This window comes from Notechis scutatus, chromosome 16 (assembly GCF_049901735.1).
Source record: "Notechis scutatus isolate UNSWTSFEM ecotype Mainland chromosome 16, rNotScu1.2, whole genome shotgun sequence".
NCBI lineage: Eukaryota > Metazoa > Chordata > Lepidosauria > Squamata > Elapidae > Notechis > Notechis scutatus.
In genome coordinates this window covers 2,125,575-2,147,632 of record NC_142024.1, presented here as the reverse complement: position 1 = coordinate 2,147,632, position 22,058 = coordinate 2,125,575, and the positions used below count along the sequence as shown (strand labels likewise).

At 43.0% G+C, this 22,058-nt stretch overlaps 1 protein-coding gene and 1 long non-coding RNA gene across 2 annotated transcripts in view; one reads left to right on the top strand and one right to left on the bottom strand.

Moving 5' to 3' along the window:
* The window catches only part of PRDM16 (PR/SET domain 16), a 132,799-nt gene that overhangs the window by 36,836 nt on the left and 73,905 nt on the right, over window positions 1-22,058 (top strand). Inside the window, 1 exon segment of the mRNA XM_087944701.1 lies at window positions 2,401-2,451. Within this exon segment, the coding sequence (XP_087800827.1) occupies window positions 2,401-2,451 (51 nt within the window).
* On the bottom strand, window positions 1,333-22,058 carry LOC148129377 (uncharacterized). The gene is made up of 2 exons (XR_015745516.1): window positions 21,959-22,058; window positions 1,333-1,490 (listed from the first exon to the last, which is right to left on the bottom strand). It is a non-coding gene; the product is annotated as an uncharacterized LOC148129377 (long non-coding RNA).

Below are 22,058 nucleotides of genomic sequence, written 5' to 3'. Positions count from 1 at the left end.
GTCTGGGAGAATGTAATCAAATTAGGGCTAAATGCAGACGGGGCATGCCAACTCGTAAACTGTGCTTCAAAAAGATTCACATGGCGTCTCCTGACATGTTCAGTTACCCAAAAGTGGGGAGGAATTGCAAAAAAATAAAATTAAATTAAAAAAAAGAAATCTCAAACAGCCCAAATGCTTTCTGGTTTCCAACACGGAAGGAGGGAGGAGCGGGGGGGAAATGAGATTTATTTATTTTTAGCAGCCTGATCTGGGCCTGCAAAAACTTCCTCCTCCTCTTCCTCATCTTCTTCTTCCTCCTGTTCTTCCTCATCCTCCTCTTCTTCTTCTTCTTCCTCTTCTTCTTTCTCCTCCTCCTCCTCCTCTTCTCTCCTCCTCCTCCTTCTTCTTCCTCCTCCTCCTTCTTCTCCTCCTCCTCCTCCTCCTCCTCCTCCTCCTCCTCCTCCTTCTTCTTCTCCTTCCTCCTCCTCCACCACCTCCTTCTTCTTCTCCTTCTTCCACCATATCTATAGGCAATCCTATTTTAATCAACAGCCGCAAAAACAATTGCTGCTGAGTTTTGTCCAAACCGGTCCCTTAGATCTTGAAGCCCTGATGTCCTTCTTCTGCCTGGACCTCATTTGCCTTCCATCTTTCCCTGGAGGATTAAGTGTAAATAACTTCGCTGTAACTAACTTGAACTTTAGTTCAACTGTTAACTTTCACTAACTTTCTGAGCCTGCCAATGTAAAATTCCCCTGGCCAAGGTGTAAAATCCGACCGCCCTTCTCTCCATGGGCCAAGGAGCAGGAAAAGGGGAGAAGGCCCCTTCGCCAAACCAAAGAAAGACCCTCGTTCCACCAGGAAACGCTGCAGGGGGTCGGACTAGAGGACCTCCGAGGCCCCTTCCAGCTCCCTTCCGATTGAATTGCTTCGGTGGACTTTGGAAAGCCAATTTTCGCAGTCCATTTTCGCGGAGATGCTTTGGCAAAAATCTGGCTCCAGCAATTCTTCCATTCCTGGATATCCTGTCTGGGCAGGCCAGCCAAGGGCAGAGTCCCTTTTCCACGCCCCAAACCACCGTTCCCCCTTGCTCCATCAAACTGGTCCCATCCGCTTGCAGTGGCCATGCCGGGCAATTTAGCCTGCAATTTTTCCCCAACAGCATCACTCTGCTAAACAAATAATTCCCTTAACTCTGTCCAACTATTTACAAAGTCTGCACTACTATCACTATTAATCTTCTCATCACTCCTTATCACCTCTCCCCCCTTCACTTGTGACTGTAGGACTGTAACTTTGTCTCCTGTATCCTTATGATTTATATGGACTGTTTCCGAGTATGATTTGATGGCTTATTGTACCCTATGACTATTATTAAGTGTTGCACCTGATGATTCTTGACTCTTGATGAATGTATCTTTTCTTTTATGGACCCTGAGAGCATTTGCACCAAGACAAATTCCTTGTGTGTCCAATCACACTCGGCCAATAAAGAATTCTGTTCTGTTCTATTCTATTCTATTCTATTCTATTCTATTCTATTCTATTCTATTCTATTCTATTCTATTCTATTCTATTCTATTTTATTTTGTATTTCTATTTTATTTCTATTTCTATTCTATTTCTTTCTATTCCTATTCCTATTCTATTCTATTCTATTCTATTCTATTCTATTCTATTCTATTCTATTCTATTCTATTCTATTCTATTCTATTCCATTCCATTCCATTCCATTCCATTCCATTCCATTCCATTCTATTCTATTTCTATTCTATTTCTATTTCTATTCTATTTCTATTCTATTTCTATTTCTATTTCTATTTCTATTTTTATTCCATTCATTCCATTCCATTTCTATTCTATTTCTATTCTATTTCTATTTCTATTTCTATTCCATTCTATTCTATTTCTATTTCTATTCTATTATTTCCATATATTCTATTCTATTCTAATTCTGTTCTATTCTATTCCATTCCATTCCATTCTATTCTAAAATAATATTCCGCACGAATGGCTTTGAGGATGCTACAAAGGGTCATCACCATGAATAACGGTCCTAAGTCACTTTATTTTGAGTGCTGTCGTAACTTTGAAACGGTCCCTAAATGAGCTATTATAAGTCAAGGACTACCTGTACTTATTTCCTACCTAAAATTGGGCAGCCTTCTCATCTTACAAGCCTTATGGAGACAACCGAGGCGGGGGAAAAAATGTTGCAACCCTTTTCTCCTGGCTCTTGGAGTGCTGGGGAGACAGGGGCACCCCCAGAGATTGCAACGGTGGGGAGGGGTATTTAGAGGTCCAAAATCCTCCCCTTTGTAACCTGGTTGGATTCGAACACGGCTTACAAAATGTCTCTCCGTCCCAAGCTATCAACTGATGGTGTCTTTTTTTTCCCCCCCTTCTTTTTCCTTCCAGCAAATGCTCACCGATACCGAGACGGGCCTGCAGGATGGCTGCCTCAAAAAGGTAAGGTCGAAAATTCCCCAAAGCTGCGTGATTTTAGTCTTTGGTTCTGGTGGAAATTCAAATTGAATTTGATTTATTTTGAAATGGCTTTAATTGCAAGCGGGGCGGGGGGCTGTCTCCTTACCGGCTTAGCAATGGCAGAATTTGGCTGGACTTGCTTTTATTTGTTTCTTCCATTTTATTATACCGTCTTCTCGCCGTTTGCGGCAACTGGGTGGATTCTTTGCCTCCCTGAGTCGGTCCTCTCGATTGGCGTGACATTTTTGTGTGCTTTCCGTGCGATCCCCCTGTTTGTAGGCTTTAGACTGTCGGGTGAAGCTCAGTTGTTCTCCAACTTGATTCAGAAGTGCAAATACTCAACTTTCCTTCTGTGGCAAAGACTTTTTCAGCATTCCCCGGTCTTCCCCACACATAATTCAGAGGTGGGCTGCTGCGGGGATTGCAGGGGCTTGGAAGACCCCCTAGCTAAGACTCTGCGGGGCTCGGAGAGCCCCCAATTAACCTGAGAAAGACAAGCAGCAAGGGAGAGCTCTTAATAGGCTTAATTGGACTTCTGGGCGTTCAGCCAAGAGCATTTCACACCTGGTAAAAATGTGGCAAGCTAGATAAACAATCCACTCGGCGCTTGCAAGGGAGAGCCATTGAGAAAATCAGATCGCATAGCCACTAGCCTCCAAGGGGATTAATTCCCAAATAATAAGAATCACATAACTCACCAGAAACTCCACTAAAATCCCTCTCACGGTCACTGCTTAGTAAACCTGGTTTCACCCAGTCTTTTATTTAAGTATTAAATGCATGAATTAATAAAACAATTTTTTGGTGTGTATATATAATGTGTTATATGGTATTCAGCTTTGTTCGGGTATTTTCCCACGTCATTATAGTTGTGCTTTTAAAGTTGTAGTGACGTTTCGGCAGAATCTCATCTGCCATCATCAGGCTTGTGTATTAGACGAACCCAATACCCAATTACCAAACTAGGTAACGCCATCAGTGCACAGAGCTACAAATCTTCTCTTCTATCACATATCACTGTTCATATCCTAAAGGAAAAGACACTCCGGATCCAGTTTCTCGTTAATTCCATTTTTGCACCCAAATTCGCTTTTCTAAGTATTGGCAGCGAGCGGTTGGCGTGGAGCCCAACACAGTAATTTGGGGTGGAAAACCACGGCGGCTTCTCTTTCCTTCTGGCTACTTTGGAATGACACTTTCCGAGATGGTGATAATCTAGATGCGCCTGGCTCTGGATGGCAGTTTGTGAAGCCGTGCGCAGATGCACCTCTGCCCCAGCGCACAGAGATCTTCTCTCTTCCTTTCTCCCCAGAGGTGGCCCATAAACCAACCCTTTCAGAAACTGAATTTGGGGGTCATGAATTGGAAAAAAAAAAAAAGGAACACGGTTGAACTTTTTACCCTGTGCATCTCCATAACTCATGGGACGTGCCTCTGGGCCAGAGTTACGCAGGGACGAGAGATATATGGGAGTTTAGACGTTCCCATCGAGAGAAATGCATGCTTGCCTATTTTATGAAATATCTCACGCACTGGAAAAACTTCCCCGCCACCCTTTTACATTCACAACATCCCAAAGCAAACGTATTATTTTGCTTTGGGGGTTCTTAAAACTCTTTTGTGTGTGGGGGAGCCAGGCCAGTTTGGGGAACCTGTTGTGGACCCGTGTTTCATGATTCTGCCTCGGTCCCCATCCTTCTTGCTTCCCAAAAACATAAAACATCAAAAATCCTTAATATTTGAGCCAGGCTGTAGCCTAAACACATAGCAAAGAAGCGGCGTCGGGGGGTTTATGGGGGCGGTTCTCCATCATCCAGGTCATGCTTGTTGCTTTTTCAAAAGGCAACTGGAGTTGGTTTATTTTATTTTTATTTAAAGACATTTCGCTTCTCATCCAAGAAGCATCTTCAGTTGGATGAGAATTCAGATTCACAGAGTTGGAAGGGGCCTTGGAGGTCATCTAGTCCAACCCCCCCCCCCAAATCAGGAGACCCTACATGATTTCTGACAGATGGCAGTCCAGTCTCTTCTTGAAAGCCTCCAGGGATGAAGCTCCCACAACTTCTGAAGGCAACTTCTGTTCCATGGGTTGGTTGCTCTCACCGTCAGAAAAATTCTCCTTATTTCCAGGTTGAATCTCTCCTTGACCAGTTTCCATCCATTGTTCCTTGTCTGGTCTTCAGGTCCTTGGAGAATAGCTTGACCCCCTTCCTCCTCTCTGGGGCAGCCCCTCAAATATTGGAAGGCTGCTCTCCTGTCTCCCCTGGTCCTTCTCTTCCCTAGACTAGCCAAGCCCAGTTCTTGCAACCATTCATCGTGTGTTTTAGCCTCCAGTCGCCTAATCATCCTGGTTGCTCTTCTCTGCCCTTTTTCTAGAGCCTCAACCTCTTTTTTATAGTGTGATGAATCCTTGCCAGACTCCTCAGTCCATATCTTGGACCAAAAGCCCATTTTGGAAGTTCTCTTCCATGTTGGCCTTTGCTGGAGTTGCCACGATGGAGATCTTAGGACCACTGCATGTCTAATATGCCGGATTTGAAGTTGGTTCCTTCCTTCCCCAAATCCCAAAACAACTCTGTGGTGAAATCTTTTCCAGAAGAACTTATACAAGAGGTGGGTTTCTAAGGCTCCATCACCGGTGGTCTTCAAGAAAAGATTGGACCACCGGATGATATAAGGCCTCCTGCCTTGGTCGGGGGTTGGACTAGAAGACCTCTAAGGTCCCTTCCAACCCTAGGTTTCTGGGATAAACCCTTTCGTAGTAAGAACCTTCCATGTTAGCAAGTTGTTCTTGCCCGTAAATGAAACGAAGATTGAAAGGAACTTTTTCTATCTGTCTGGCTTGGGATGGGAGGGGGAAAAAAATCTGCTTTATTTTATTCTATTTTCTCCTTCCTCTGAAAGGGATTTGGGGAGATCTCTTTCTCCACTACCCCCCCCCCTTTCCGTCTCTGTTTACTTAGAGGGAATTGCCGAAGGGGCTACTGGAGAGAAAACATCTGTGAAAGATAATCTATAGAGTTATCTATCTATCACTCTTAGCCGACCCCAGCCTCCCCAGAGAGCAGGCCGAGGAGACGGGAATAAAAGGGTTTTGGCTGAAGGGGGCTTTGGGGACGAATAAAGAGGCATGTTAAGGACCCGCTAAAATAGATGGGCCACGTTATTAAAACGCTGTCACAGTCTTATCAACCTCCAATGAGACAGGCCTTTGGCTCAGTCACACACACACACACAGGCACGAGATCTGGATTTCTTTTCTGATTTTTCCAGGGAGTCTTCATCCATGAGAACAAAAGACTAAGAGAGAGAGAGAGAGAGAGAGAGAGAGAGAATAGAAACACAGGCAAGATTAACATTTATTTTATTTTATTTCTAGTGGATATCTCCATTAGTAAGAATAAATTAAAAGAGTAAAGGAGAGAGAGAGAGAGAGAGAGAGGATGGGATGATGGAAAATGGATGGATAGATGATGATAGATTAAATAGATAGATGGATAGATACAGATGATAGATAGATAGATAGATAGATAGATAGATAGATAGATAGATAGATAGATGATAGATAGATAGATAGATAGATAGATAGATAGATAGATAGATAGATAGATAGATAATAGATAGATAGATAGATAGATAGATAGATAGATAGATAGATAGATAGATAGATAGATAGATAGATAGATAGATAGACAGATAGATAGACAGATAGACAGATAGATGATAGATGATAGATAGATAGATAGATAGATAGATAGATAGATAGATAGATAGATAGATAGATAGATAGATAGATAGATAGATAGATAGATAGATAGATAGATAGATAGATAGATAGATAGATAAAGAGATAGATCTCAATTAGCAATGTAAATTTTGGGATCAATTATGGTAATAAGTTAAGGGCTACCTGTATACATTTCATTTAAGTACTTTCAAGGGAGAAAAAAATATTCAAACACAAAGTCAAGAGGAATGGAGAAGTCCCTTTGATATTACAAATTCTGCATTTTGTCCTTCTTTTTCTCAGTAGCACCCTAAGAACCCTGCTTCAAGAAATGAGCACAACTTCCTATCATCCCGAAACAGTTTTTCCGTGTGTGTGTGTGTGTGTTCATACTATTTCTCATTCCAATTGGCCTCCTCAGCCGAGTTCCTTACCAAACGACACCTTGGCAGCTCAAGAAAAGATTTTTTTTAAAAACAAAAAAAACAAAACCCATCCAGATTTTTGCCACTGGGGGGAAGAAAAGAAAAAGAAAAGCATCCCGAGCTGCGCAGTCCATAAATCTCTTTCTATTTATGTGTGTCCCCCCTCCGCCCCAGCCATGCCCCCCTCCCGCCCGTCTGTAGGTCATCCCAGCCATCTGATACTTGATGGGGTGCGGAAGAACCATTGTTTCCAAGGAAGATGATGGATTGAGAATTATGATAATTTGTGAAAACCATTATTGGGACATTATAAACATGGCCGTCCCCAAGGAGAAGGAACGGAGACTCCGGCGGGGAGGACCAGGCCCTCCGAAAGAGCCTCCAGCCACGTCGGAGTCGGGAAAAATCCCAGTGGGATCCCGGCCATTGATGAATGGCAGCCCCGGAGAATGAAAATCAAACCCCAATAAGTCAGGAAGGCAGTTGGGGACGAGATGGGGGAACTCTTAACTGTCCTTTTTTCTGTATGTGTGGAGCAATTACTCCCCGGATACATCGCCTGGAGGCCTTTCCGGAGGTTTATAATAACAGTAAGGAGACAGTTATGGGACCCGCCATTCGTCTGGTCCTTTTTAAGCCCCCGAGCGGCTCCGAGTTCATCCTTTTCCAGCACAAATTGCAAGGTGAATAATTCCTTTCGCCTGAGAAGTGCGGCTGTGTCGTTTCTGGTGCCCTTGGAAAGCATGAAAGGAGGGAAGAGGAAAGGAAGGAAAGGAAGGGGAGGGAAGGAGGGAAAGGAAGAGGGAAGGGGAGGAAAGGAGGAAGAGGGAAGGAAAGGGAGGGAAAGGAAAGGAAAGGAAAGGAAGGAAAAGGAAGGGAAGGAAAAGGAAGGAAGGGAAGGGAAGGAGGAAGAGGGAAGGGAAGTGAGGGAAAGGAAAGGAAGGGAAGGAAGGAAAAGGAAGGGAAGGAGGAAGAAGAGGGTAGTGAGGGAAAGGAAAGGAAGGGAAGGAAAAGGAAGGGAAGGAGGAAGAGAAGAGGGAAAGAAAGGAAAGGAAAGGAGGGAGAGGGGAAGGGAAGGAAAGAAAGGAAGGGAAGAAAAGGAGGGAGAAGGAAGGGAAGGAGAAGGAGAAGGAGGGTAGGGAAGCGAAGGAAAGGAAAGGAAAGGAGGAAGAAGAAGGGAAGTGCGGGAAAGGAAAGGAAGGGGAAGGAAGAGGGAAGAGAAGGGAAGGAGGAAGGGGAAGCAAAGCAAAGGGAAAGAAAGGAAAAGAGTGATAGAGAAGGAGGGAGAGAGGAAGGGAGGAGAGTAGGGGGAGGGAGGAAGGAAGGAAGGAATGAAAGAAAAAAAGGAAGGCATGGAGGAAGGGAAGAAGGGAGAAAAAAGTGAGGAAGGAAGAAAAGACAGCGTAAAAGGGGAGGGAGGGAGGAAAGAAAGGAAGGGAGGAGAGAAGGAAAGGAAGAAGGAAGAGAAGGAGAAGGGGAAGTCTAAAATGTAACAGTCCAGGCAAACAGCATTTCAAACTAATTTTCAAGCCCATTTTTCTTATATCAAACGCCTTCTCCAAGGCACAGGGCCGGACAGCAAAAATTTCAGGAAGGTTCCCGCAGCCTCTGCTCCAATTCACAACTTTTACTCAAAGACATAATTTTTTCTTTAAAATCTCCCCTGAGGTGCAGCTCCCGAAACCTTTGCCTTTTAATAAAATAATTGGTTTGTTTTTTTTAAAAAAATGTTAGCTGGGAAAAAAAAAATGATCCTCCAGGTTCATTTCTGACCTCCTGGCTCTTCATCCTTTCATTTCCACAGCTTCTGTTGTCCAGCGATTTTCCCTCCAGGTGCTCAGCTGGTCAGCTCAGGACAAAGCAAGTCTCAGCTTGTTAAGCTGGCTTAATGCTAACCTGGGCTAGGCTAGGAAGCCTTCGCTGTGGGAATGTCCCGTTGGGGAGCTGATAATACCTTGCAGAAATGCAGACCCAAAAAACTCACTCTGGTAGGCAAATAAAAGGCCATTTCGGGGGTATCGGCGGAAAACCTGCAGACCTGAAGCCTGTGTGTGTGTGTGTTTCCCCCTTTTTAAAAACATTGGTATTGGGTATTCAGCCTCGAAGAATCATAGACAGCATGGAAGATTAGGCTATGCAAAATAAATAAATGTTCAGGTCTCATAAAAGAAAATTTGCTATCAGGTTTTCTTTCAAACGAGGAGAGAATTCCGGGGGAACGTCTGTGTGAGAACGATTAACTGGTGGAATGGCTTTCCACCAGAAGTTGTGAGCTGCTGCATCACTGGAGGTTTTAAGAGATTGGACAGCCATTTGTCTGGAATGATAGAGGGTCTCCTCCTTGACCAGAGGGCTGGATTGGAAGACCTCCAGGGACCCTTTCAACTTTATAATTCTGTATTTCCTTCCTTCCTTCCTTCCTTCCTTCCTTCCTTCCTTCCTTCCTTCCTTCCTTCCTTCCTTCCTTCCTTCCTTCTCTGTTATTCTCTAAGAACCCTTCCAGCTCTTTTATTCTGTATTTCCTTCCTTCCTTCCTTCCTTCCTTCCTTCCTTCCTTCCTTCCTTCCTTCCTTCCTTCCTTCCTTCCTTCCTTCCTTCCTTCTCTGTTATTCTCTAAGAACCCTTCCAGCTCTTTTATTCTGTATTTCCTTCCTTCCTTCCTTCCTTCCTTCCTTCCTTCCTTCCTTCCTTCCTCCTTCCTTCCTTCCTTCCTTCCTTCCTTCTCTGTTATTCTCTAAGGACCCTTCCACCTCTTTTATTCTGTATTTCCTTCCTTCCTTCCTTCCTTCCTTCCTTCCTTCCTTCCTTCCTTCCTTCCTTCCTTCCTTCCTTCCTTCTCTGTTATTCTGTAATTCCTTCCCTAAAGCTCGGGAGGTTTGGTTTCTATGAAACCAACGCAAAGAACAGCTTTCAGTTGCTCCTTATAATCTTCCTTTTGAATAGCCTCATAAATACTGGAACAAAAAGAAAAGAAAAGAAAACCTGGACAGTTGTCTGAGATAGTCTTTCTCCTCCCTCCCTCCCTCCCCTCCCTCTCTCTCTCTCTCTCTCCCTCTCTCTCTCTTTTAAAAAAATCATCCCCCCCACTCCTCCTCCCCCTTCTCTTTCATTACGACCCTCGGCCCTTAATCAAAGAGCGAGAAGTCTATTAATTCAGTGAATGAACATATAGTAAAGTCAGTTTCCCCTCTTGAGAACAATAATGCGGAGGTCAGCTCCGGTTGCCATGGCAACTAAGTACCTCTGAGAAGTTTGGCATCCTTGGTTTTTGCCGGCGCGGGGAAAAACAGAGGGAAAAAAACAACAGGGAATCGGCCGGAACAAACTTTGGCGGGCACAGAACACCCGTTTTAGGGGTTTTATTCTCCTTTATTTTCCTTTATTTATTTATTTTAACAAGGCCGTGCCTTAAATTGACACCGGGGTTTAAGCCAAGATGTTTTCCTAGCCGTTGCAAATTAACTGAGATTTTTTTTTCTTTTTTTTAAAGTCAATTTGGGAGTCATTTTGCAGGGCAAAAAAATAATCTCGGTGCCATGCTGCAATTTCACACACACACACACACACTTCTGCCTGGGTTGTCCTTGTTATTTCAACCTTGGCAATTTGAAGATGTAGAACTTCGACTCCCAGAATTCCCCAGGGCTGGGGGAATTCTGGGAGTTGAAGTCCGCACATCTTCAAAAGTCACCAAGGTTGAGAAACAGAGGAGTGGGAAAAGAAAAAAAAAAACAGATTTGTTCCATGTCTGCTCCTGAACAGGCAGCGGGATGCCACAGTTGCAAAGAAGACCAAAAGTTTGGGAAAAGGAACATTTGCCAGCTCCCTCCTGAGTGTGCGGATCTGATCTGGCCGCCTATCCTGGTTAGCTCCATCTTGTGGCGTAGAATTCCACGTTGTTGTTTTTTTTTTTGCCTGAGGTTTAAATTTCTCTTCCCTTTTTTTCCCCCTCTCCTTCTTTGGCTTCCTTTCGGCGGGATTCCTTCCGCCTTGCAAACTGATCCCTTCCCTTGCAGATCCAGCCAGAAAAGATTGCCACCTTCCCAGCATTCTTCAGAATCACAAAGAGTTGGAAGGGAACTTGGAGGCCATCTAGTCCAACCCTCCCCCTACCCAAGTGAGAGATTCTATACCCTTCCAGACAAGCAGCTGTCCAGTCTCTTCTTACAAGCCTTCATCCTCCTTAGCTGTCCTTTCACACACACACACACACACACACACACACAAACTTACTTTTCAGTGCCATCATAACTTTGACAAATGGTGTAGGGTCTCCTGCTTGGACAGGGGGGTGTTGGACTAGAAGCCCTCCAAGGCAGGGGTGGGATTCTACCAGTTCACACCTATTTGCTAGAACCGGTTGTTAACATTCTAAGCAGTTCGGAGAACCGGTTGATAGAAGAAATTACTGGGCTAATCCTGTAAGGAAGGCAGGAAGGAAGCATTCTGGTGTTGCTTACAGAAACTGCCTCTCCGTTAACCCTTTTTACGTTCTTGGCAGGACTAGACTTCCTGTCTCAGGAACTTCTCTGGAGTTTTTTCCCCCTCCTTTGCTGGTACTTTGCTTGTGTGGAGGGACCATTCACAGTTACAATGGCACTGGAAAAAGTGACTTATGACCCTTTTCCACACTTACGACTGTTGCAGCATCCCCACAGTCATGAGGCCAGGCGAGGAGATGTGTGCCTCAATGTGAGTGATATTGAGTTGCCCACACCCAGCCAATAACACGACCACCAAGCCACGTCCACCCAGTCATATGACCACCAAGCCACGCCCACCACCTAAGCCACACCCACAGGACTGGTTGTTAAAAATTTGAATCCCACCCCTGCTCCAAATCCCTTCCAATTTCCTGACAGTAAGAACAATCAACCCATGGAAGAGAAGTTGCCCTCGGAAGTTGTGGGAGCTTCATCCCTGGAGGCTTTCAAGAAGAGGCTGCACTGCCCTCGGTCTGAAATGGTGTAGAGCCTCCCGCTTGGGCAGAGGGGGGGTTGGGCTAGATGATCTACAAGGTCCCTTCCAACTCTCGTTAATCTTGCCTTGGAAATGCAATTCAGGTGGCAAAGAGCCGGAATTTCCCTGGGACCAGCAGCCAAAAGGCAAACCCACAGACTGCCCTAGTTGAAAACGGCTGCCTTGCCTAATATATATATATATCCTGAAGCATAAAATTGGGATTTTCCTTCCATCTTCTGGAACTGCTGTTTCCTATCATCAATTTATACAAGGCCTCTCTGGGTTTGTTTGGGTTTTTTTTTTAAAACCCCACCAATTTCTTTTCCTTGCCCCTAAGCAGATCAGCTCAAATCCTCTGCTCTGATTTCTTGGAATAAATCTCACCCCCCCTCGCCACATACACCGTCTTTCAAGCTTGGATCCCCACCGGCCTTGGTGAGATTTTTGCAAACAGACGTGTTCGCTTTTCCCTTAAAATTAAGATGATGCGCCCTTCGGCTGGCGTTAAAATATAGAATAACAGCATTGGAAGGCAACTTGGAGGTCTGAATACAGTAGAGTAGAGTAGAGTAGAATAGAATAGAAAATACTGTAGAATAGAATAGAATAGAATAGAATAGAAAATACTGTAGAATAGAATAGAATAGAATAGAATAGAATAGAATAGAATAGAATAGAATAGAATAGAAAATACTGTAGAATAGAATAGAATAGAATAGAATAGAATAGAATAGAATAGAATAGAATAGAAAATACTGTAGAATAGAATAGAATAGAATAGAATAGAATAGAATAGAATAGAATAGAATAGAATAGAATAGAATAGAACAGAATAGAACAGAATAGAATAGATGAAAAATAAAATAGAATAGAAAACATAATAGAAAGCAGAATAGAAAAGAAAATAGAATAGAATAGAAAATAGAATAGAATAGAATAGAAAAAATTAAGAATAGAATAGAATAGAAAATATAATAGAAAGCAGAATAGAAAATAAAATAGAATAGAATAGAAAATATAATAGAATAGAATAAATGAAGAATAGAATAGAATAGAAAATAGAATAGAAAGCAGAATAGAAAATAGAATAGGAAATAGAATAGAATAGAATAAATGAAGAATAAAATAGAAAATAGAATAGAATAGAATAGAATAGAAAGCAGAATAGAAAATAGAATGGAATAGAAAATAGAACAGGAAATAGAGAACTGAATGGAATAGAATAGGATTGTTCAGTGACTGTCCAAAGTTACGACGGCCCTGAAAATGACCGCTTTTTCACACTTACAACCGTTGCAGCATCTCATTGACTCTCAGCCACCGACTCCTATTTATGACAGTTACCACATCCCAAGGAGGGGGGAGGGGTGTCACACGATCCCGCCTTTTGCAACCGGGAGAGGAACCCAGATTCACTTCACCCCCCCCCCATGTTTCACTTAACGACGGTGGCAAGGACGTTTGTAAAAAGAGGACAAAAAATCCTGTCCCGCTTAGCCACGTCAAGTCCACTTCGTCTGGCTTGGCGTCCCTCCCCGCTGGCTTTCCTTCCCCGAAGAGAGCCCCCAGTCTAAACCACCCCACCCCAAAAATCAAAGGAGCCAGTCCAAACTCCCAGCATTCCAGAGGAGAATTAACCCCTGGAATTGGGGGGGTTGTCCCTATCCAAAGATATGAAAGTCCACAATTACAATAAGTGGCTTTGGGTGGCTGGTGAGGGGGGGAGAAGAAGGGGAAAGGAAGGGCGGGGGTTTCACGGTGTGTCGTCGTTCAATAGCCCCAGAGGTCAACAAATAGTCCTGTTTACCTAATCAGGTGAAGAGAGACTCTCTTAACGCTGTGCAAACATGCCTTCCCGGAGAGTTTGCTTTCTCATTTCCTCGGCCCTTTTCAAACCACGATTATTAATTGGCCGGCTTATCGGAGGAGAGAAAAATGCCACGTCGGGCGTTTAAAAAAAGATGTTTCCAGACAGACCTGGCAGGGCCCTACCTAGAAACTGAGCAATGCCAGGAGGCGGGAGAAACGCCATGGGGTGTGAGTGTGTGTGTGTGTGTGTGTGTTAAAGGTTTCCTCCCCTCTCTCCTCCTTCCTCCTGCTCAGGGTTAGGTCTTCCAGATTTTTACGTTAGGGAAGAGTCACAGGGAAAGAGGTACGGAGTTGAAAGGGTTCCTGGAGGTCTTCTAGTCCAACCCCCAGCTCAAGCAGGAGACCCTATACCGTTTCGAAATAAGAAAATAATCGAAAATAAGACCTGGTGCCTTTTTGGGTGGCCAAAAAATAAATATAAGACAGAGTCTTATTTCCGGGGGAAACACGGTAATAAGGCTGTGTTCTTATGACCTAATTCGTCAATTGGTTCACTGGATAAGATGTGTGCGCTTGGGAAAGACTAAATAAAGATTGAGATAAGCGGGTTTCGGAGTACGTCAGGCGTGGCGTGGCGTGACCCTTTCGAAAAATTATAAGCGTCCATGGGAACGAACGGCCTCATGGGCTCCTTGTCCAGCTTTCGATGCCATGAGTTTAGAAAGCGGGACAAATCTCAGTGGGCAACCCTCTTACCACCAGGATGTCTAGCCATTGTTTCTAAGATTAGTAGCTTTGGATTGCTCTGATGTCAATGAGGTAGTATCTCTTCCCCTTCTCGGCCTGTTTAAATTGGTTTCCATCAGGTGGCAAGGAGTTCCCCAGGAGAACTCCGGGCAGGGTTAACAGAGTCCTTCATTTCTCAGGCTTCTTCTCAGAGTCGTTGCAAGAGAGGAGCGTATAGCTTGGTCTAATGGTGACAGCAACTGGCTAGAAACCAGGAGACTGGGAGTTGTAGTCCCGCCTTAGCCATGAAAGCCAGCTGGGTGACTTTGGGCCAATCACCAGGAGACGGTGAGTTCTAGTCCCGCCTTAGCCATGAAAGCCAACTGGATGCCTTTGGGCCAATCACTAGGACACTGGGAGTTCTTGCTTTTTTTTTTTTAACTCTCTGTTTTCAGCAAAAAGTCCATAAAGGGTTTCCACTGAAAGCTTAAAGCAAATTAAAGACGCAGGACACCTTACCAAAAAAAATAAAAAATAAAAATTAAGGCATGGTGCAAATCCATTGTCCACACTCTGAATTCTGATCAGGTGACCACAGAGATGCTGCGACAGTCATAAATGCGAAACAACGGACACAAGCCGCTTTTTCCAATGCCGCCGTAACTTCCATCACTAAACGAACCTCTGTAAACCAAGGACTGCCCACGAATTAATCCCACCAGTGGATTCCATCGTTGGAACGTCCTGTTCCGAGAAATCCACGACTTTCTATAATATTTTGCGCTTGGCCCTTTTACAAACCAGTAGCCAAAAATTGCTTTTTATTGGCCCGGGGGTGTGTGGGGGGAAATATTTTTGTAGCTACTCAAGGCGAGGCCCAAACAGGAATTGGGGAGAAGCTCTTTTTTTCTCTTTCAAGCCGATAACGAGAAGTTAATAAAGTTGGGATTTTGTGCCAGCCAAGACCTCTGACATCTTAATCTTTATTAAAGGGGCTCTTTTTAAGTTCCAGGAAGCTCTGGGTACGATGCTGTCATGCACCCCGTTGATAAAACACTCCAGAGAGACTGGCCAAATGAACTCTTAAACACCCATCTGTAATCCATCAGGGGGAAAAAAAAAAACCATTTGCGTGTTGTGGGGGGGAAATAATTAAAACCCTGTTTTCCTTCCCAGGCATCCATCCCAGCTTTCTAAGTGGTTTCTAATTAATTTATTTTACTTTGATATGAGACAGCTCCCGAGATCGCCACCATCTGAACCAAGCCAGCTTCTCTCTCTCTTTTTTTTTATATTGCAACGGGGATTAATAAAAAAAAAAAAAAACCGAAGCAAATCGGACCATGGTTTGTCAGCCTATCCAATTTCCGTTGCTCGAGAAGCCACTAATTTTTATTGGGCTTCTTTAACTTGACTGATTAGCCGGTGATATTTCTTTGCTTTGTTAAACCGTCTTCCCTCGTGCCCAGTTTTAGAGTCGATTCATAATTGGTTACCTGGGTCTTAGGGCCACAAATATGGGGCTGGTTGGTAGCTCAACATCTCGAGTCCTAACCGAGGACCTAGGAACTGTTCAGGTAGCGTCGGAGGATAAAAGCTGTTCCAAGTAGGGTGTTTTTTTGTAGAATCAGGGTATTCAAGTCATTATTATTATTATTATTATTATTATTATTATTATTATTATTATTATTATTCACACAGTCAGCCAGATGTTCAGACTGGGATTTTTGGCATTTCTGTCTCCCTACTGAGTCTTTCCCAAGGACCTAGGATAGGCAAATCTGGATGTTTGATGGGGTTACAGATATTGCCGCAGGATGGAAGCTCTTCCAAGTCAATCTTGCCTTCTGCAATTGACCGATGGCAAATTTGTCAATGCCACCAATGGTGTTCAAGGGGTGCTCCAGTTGTTTTGGGACATCTATATATATATGTAAGGCATCTATGACTATTGGTACCACCCTTGCTTGCCTTTGCCATAGTCATTCTCTTTCTATTTGCAGTTCTTTGCATTTTGTTATCTTCTCCAGTTCTTTCTCTTCTAGTCTGCTGTCTCCAGGCACTGCCATGTTGTTGTTATTATTATTACTATTATTACTATTATTATACGAGGTCTACTGCAAACAAGGAGAATCAGGTGCTTTCAATAGGTAACTGAATTTGAATTTTGTGCTCTGTGTTGGAAAATGAAAGGTGTGATAATTCCCGAGTTTCAGAAAGTTTCACAATTCCCAGACACTCCACGATCTGGGAATTAAATACTAAACAGTTATTAACCAATCATGTCCTTTCAATAGGTAACTGAATTTGAATTTTGTACTCTGTGTTGGAAAGCGAAAGGTGCAATAATTCCGAGTTTCAGAAAGATTCACAATTCCCAGACACTCCACGATCTGGGAATTAAATACTAAACAGTTATTAACCAATCATGTCCTTTCAATAGGTAACTGAATTTGAATTTTGTACTCTGTGTTGGAAGCGAAAGGTGCAATAATTCCCGAGTTTCAGAAAGTTTCACAATTCCCAGACACTCCACGATCTGGGAATTAAATACTAAACAGTTATTAAACAACCATTCTTGTTCTCACCTACGGCTTTGCTGGCAAAACCATCGGAATCCAATTTTTTTAAAAAAAAACCCATCTGCCAGTTGTGTTCCTATGAATCAACCCTCATTTTAAAGTTTTCTGTGTTTCAATCCTTACTCTCCTAACTTTTAAGACATATCCCAAATTGGAATTATTATATACTGTATATTTCTTTAATTCACCTGCAACTTATAACCTCCGTAAACTGTCATTTTCCTATTGCTCCACTGTTGAAAATGCAATTTTTGCGACAAGGCATTGCATCCATTTTACATGCATTTAACAACTTGGTGCCCGTAAGGTGTTTGTTTATTTGTTTGTTTATTTGTTTGTTTGTCTTATCTATTTGTTTATTTATTTATAATCTCGTTTGCTAATTCAGCAAGGGAAGGAGGACAAGGCCAGGGGTGGGGGAGGGGCATGGGGTGCGAATCCAGCCCTTTCAGTATCCGAGCAATTAAGATAATTAAAAAAGAAGGCTTATTGGGTAAACATGCTTTCAGATTGTGACCTCTTAATTAACGGACCACAGGGAGAAATTACAGCAGTGGCAACATAATTAACACGTGCCTTTAGCGGGTCTGTAAAACAAGGGCATGGCAGGGTAGTCGTAGAGGAGTAAGGAGTAGCGAGCAGAAGAGGCGAAATCGCAGAGAAATTTTACGGAGGCCGCCAGCACCCAAATGTGATTTAGGAAAAAAAAAAATCATTTTTCCTAATCGATTACCGACACCAACGAAGGGAAGTTTGTGCAGGGAAGAAGAAGAAAAAAATTGAATTTCTTTTAAAAAAAAATTACTGGGATCCTTCTTTTCACAACGAGGTGGACTTTTTTTCCACAAAATTGGTGAAGATCCAACTCTCATTGGGGGCGGGAATCTTGGAAGCAAATCTTAGTTACCTGAGTTTTATTTCTCTCTGTGTGTGTGTGTGTCTGTGTGCTGTGTGCTGTGTGCTGTTCTCCCAATAAGAAAGGAGAAACAACATGCATGTAATATAAATAATATATGTATATATTATTTTGTGTGTGTGTGTGTGTGTGTGTGTGTGTGTGTGTGTGTGTATTCTTTCTAGCCAAGAAATACTTATCTTTTTATTCCCTCCTATGCTTTGATCCTTTGGAAATACGGTATAGAAGATGCTAAACAATTCTGCTTTAGAATGTGTCAAGCAGAATGTTTAATTTTAATTTTAACTTTTCCTTTTTATCCCTATTTACTCTATTCAAAATGATACTCTGCTGCAAACAGGGCAAAGACCCCCACCCTTTACACGAGACAGAATAACAGAGGGGGGCCTTGCGAGGTCTTCTAGTCCAACCCCTTGCTCAAGCAGGAGACCCTACGCTCTTTCTTTCTTCTCTCTTTGTACTTTAGGGAAGTTTAAGTCTATTTCCTGATGGAAAGCCCCTGGACGTGCAGACAATGGGCAAATGAATTCCGTGAGATGCTTCGTGTGTGAAATGGCTTGAATGGTCACTTGAGCAAAGAAAGCAATTGGAACACCTCATGGAAGTGAAATGTTGACTTCCTTGAGGTGTTCCAAATGTTCTCTTCTGTTTCTCTGTTCCGGGTTCACTTTATGGTTTGGATCCCTGGCTTCGATGTCCGTCTTGGCTTCGTGGCTTCACTGTCATTCTTCAGGGCAGGACTTCATCGGTGACTTCCTTCTAGCGTCCCGTCCCGTTAAGCCCTTCCCTCGATGACTCCAGGCCTTTGATGAAACCCCTGCGACAGAGTCTCTTCACCTTAGCAAACCTAAAGAGGTGTGGACTTCAACTCCCAGAGTTGTCTGGTTGTGGGATTCTGGGATTTGAAGTCCACGCAGCTGGATATTATACATGTTGGGAAAGATTAAATTGAGTCGTTGCTTGGCACTGAAATAAAAGTTAAACCTCCTAATTGAGGGTTGAACACAACTATTGTGTGGAGTTCTCCTTCTCCTTTTCCTCCTTCTTGTCTTCTCCTCCTCCTCCTCCTCTTCTTCCTCTTTCTTGTCTTCTCCTTTCTCTTCCTTTCTTCTTCTTCTTCTTCTTCTTCTTCTTCTTCTTCTTCTTCTTCTTCTTCTTCTTCTTCTTCTTCTTCTTCTTCTTCTTCTTCTTCTTCTTCTTCTTCCTCCTCTCCTCCTCCTCTCCTCCTCCTCCTCCTCCTCCTCCTCCTCCTCCTCCTCCTCCTCCTCCTCCTCTTTTTTATAGGTAAGAAGGTCTTCTCCTTGGTTCTACAGTATCTGTTCTTCAAACCCAGCAGTTTTTAAAAGATCATCGGTCTCCAAACCATGCCATTGAATCCGATGTTCCGTCTTGTTCCGCGACTTGAAATAAAAACGAGAAATGCACCAGCAGGACTCATGCAACGTCAAACCCACCCAAATGAAACGGGTGTTTTCTTTTCCTTGTTCATATGTCCTACTTTTATTTTATTTTATTTTTGACAATCAATCCCTTATAGGCCTCAACTCCAAATGCAAACTTCCCCCCCCCACCCAAAAAAGAGGGAGAAATTCAACATATTCCAGCATCACAACTGGGGGGCCAAAAGGCCAACCACAGCTCCATGAATATTTCATCCCTGACGCCTGTCTTATTTTTATATTTTTTTTAACTAATTGAATACATTAAACAATATGTCTGCCTAATGCAAGACACTTTTCAAAGCTTCCTTCATAATAATCAAAAAGAGAGAGAGGGGGAAAAAAAAACCTATTTGGAATTTCAACCATAATGGCTATCTTCCCTTGCCAAAACACGAGTTCCTAGCAGGTGATTTTCGTCGAGTACATCTGAAATAGTACCTAAATGAATTAGCAATAAAATGGACTTATAGTCACCACTGGGAGCTTCCATTAATCTCGGTTTAATCACTAAAGAGATGCCATTCACATTTCTTAAGAAGTCAGGGGTGGGTTTTTTCCCCCCTTTTTTTTCTTTCCTCTCTCCCCTTGCTGGCAAGCCGATTTCATAAAGTAACATATTTCTAATGAAATGGCTCTGCTTGAATTAAAAAAAAAAAAAACCCACCGAAGGTTTATGCAGATTTGAGTTTTTATTACTGCTGGCATGGGCTCTTAAGCGACCTCAGAAGGTAAGCCCAAGTGAAAAGGCCCCAGCATGGAGTTTCATAATATTCTTTGAAATAAAATGCGGCACTTGTACTTAGTAGCTTTAATCAACTCTGACTTTTGATAGCCCAACAATAGCTAATTAGAATAACACCTGCTTTCTAAGTCATCTCCTGTCGATTTCAGCCAACAAGAAACCTAACATCTTAGCTGCGTGATTATTACAGAGGGCGAAAACCTATCTATCTATCTCTGGAAAACACCCGAGCTGACAGTTTTGCAAAATGGGTAGCCATTAGGGAAGAAAAGAAGAGAATAACAGGGCCAGGAGGGACCCTAGAGGTCTTCTAGTCCAACCCTCTGCTCAAGCAGGAGTCCCTATAGCACTGAGCTGGACAAATGGCTGTCCATTTGAAAACCTCCCGTCTTAGAGCACCTACAACCTCTGGAGGCTGATTAATTGTTCTCACTGATAGGAAATTTGTCCTTAGTTCTAGCTTGGTTCCTTTCCTTCCTAGGAAGGAAACCAACCAACCAACCAAGCAGCTCCTCCTGCTCCTCCATCATCATCATCTTCTTCTTCTTCTTCTTCTTCTTCTTCTTCTTCTTCTTCTTCTTCTTCTTCTTCTTCTTCTTCTTCTTCTTCTTCTTCTTCTTCTTCTTCTTCTTCTTCTTCTCTTCTCTTCTTCCTTCTCCTTCTCCTTCTCCTTCTCTTCTCCTCTCCTCCTCCTCCTCCTCCTCCTCCTCCTCTCTCCTTCTCCTTCTTTCTTCTTCTCCTTCTCCTTCTCCTTCTCCTCCTCCTCCTCCTCCTCCTCCTCCTCCTCCTCCTCCTCCTCCTCCTCCTCCTCCTCCTCCTTTTGATAAATTTGGAGCAGATCTCCCTTTCAGTTGGTATGCCCACTCGCTATCCATTACTATGTTCCTCTAATTACTGCCCATTTAATTTTCTAGATCTCAAAAATCACATTTTAGTTCCAGAAGCTGGTGAACAATTGACTGATGAGCTTGGCAGGGGTTTCCCTAATTTCTAAGGGTTCCTTGTTTTTTTTAAAAAATATGGAATTCTTTTCGACCTTGCCACGGACCTGAAATTGGTGTGGTTCTAACGGACGTGGCTGAAAAATCTCTTTTTTTTTAAAGGTCTCCACCCACTCTGTGCACCTATATATTCCGTACATTATGCTGGCTTTATATAGCTTTAATAAAGGTTTCCTTGGATGACTCACGTTAAACCCAGAAGCAACCTCGGTCATCAGACAATGGGGAGAATGAGAATAAGAATGACAGCCACCAAAAATATCTAAGCCCCCCCCCCACTCTTCTTTTAAAGGAAATGATCATGCTATGATGGCAGGTGTCATAAATTATCCCCTTATTGAAGGTTTTCTTCCGCTGGTTGGTTTGGCTTGAAAATAGATTTTTTCTTCTTCTTTGTTTTTGATCAGCCATGAATTGGTTGTTAGCTATTGGCATCAAAAGGAACTAGTCAGATCAGGAGGAGGAGGAGGAGGAGGAGGTGGAGGAGGAGGAGGAGGAGGAGGAGGAGGAGGATTGTGGGGTCCTTGAGCTCTCTATTCAGTTGAGTCCAACTCTTGGCAATTCAATGGGCAAAGTCCCTCCACATCTTCCACTCTTCCACTAATCGTAAGATTGTGAGGCTACTTTAGCAGAATCCTGCAGATTTGGAAGCACAAACTTCCCTCCGCCATTCTTAACCGTCTGATCAATTAGGGCCCTAACCCTAACCTTAACTTTCTTCCTCTGACTGTTAAGCCACTCGGGGCTCCTCTCTCCTTTCTCTCATTGTTTCCTAAGCCGCTTCTCTTTTCTTTGTCTCCCAAGGCCGTCCTCGCTTTCCATTACAATCCCCGCATCTTCCTCCAGCATAAAAAACCTATAAGGAATCTTGGTTCTTTCTTTCTTTCTTTCTTTCTTTCTTTCTTTCTTTCTTTCTTTCTTTCTTTCTTTCTTTCTTTCTTTCTTTCTTTCTTTCTTTCTTTCTTTCTTCTCTTTCCTTCCTTCCTTCTCTCTATCTGTCTTTCCTTCTTTCCTTCTTTCTTTCTTTCTTTTTGAAAGCAGAGAAAAACTGGGACACAGAGAAACATCGCTGCCCGAGTGAAACAATATGCTCTGGATTTTAGAGTCATTATCTCTAGATTTGCAAGAATATTTTTGCAGCAGTGAGGATTAGAAACTCGTTTCTCTTTCTTTCTTTCTTTCTTTCTTTCTTTCTTTCTTTCTTTCTTTCTTTCTTTCTTTCTTTCTTTCTTTCTTTCTTTCTTTCTTTCTTTCTTT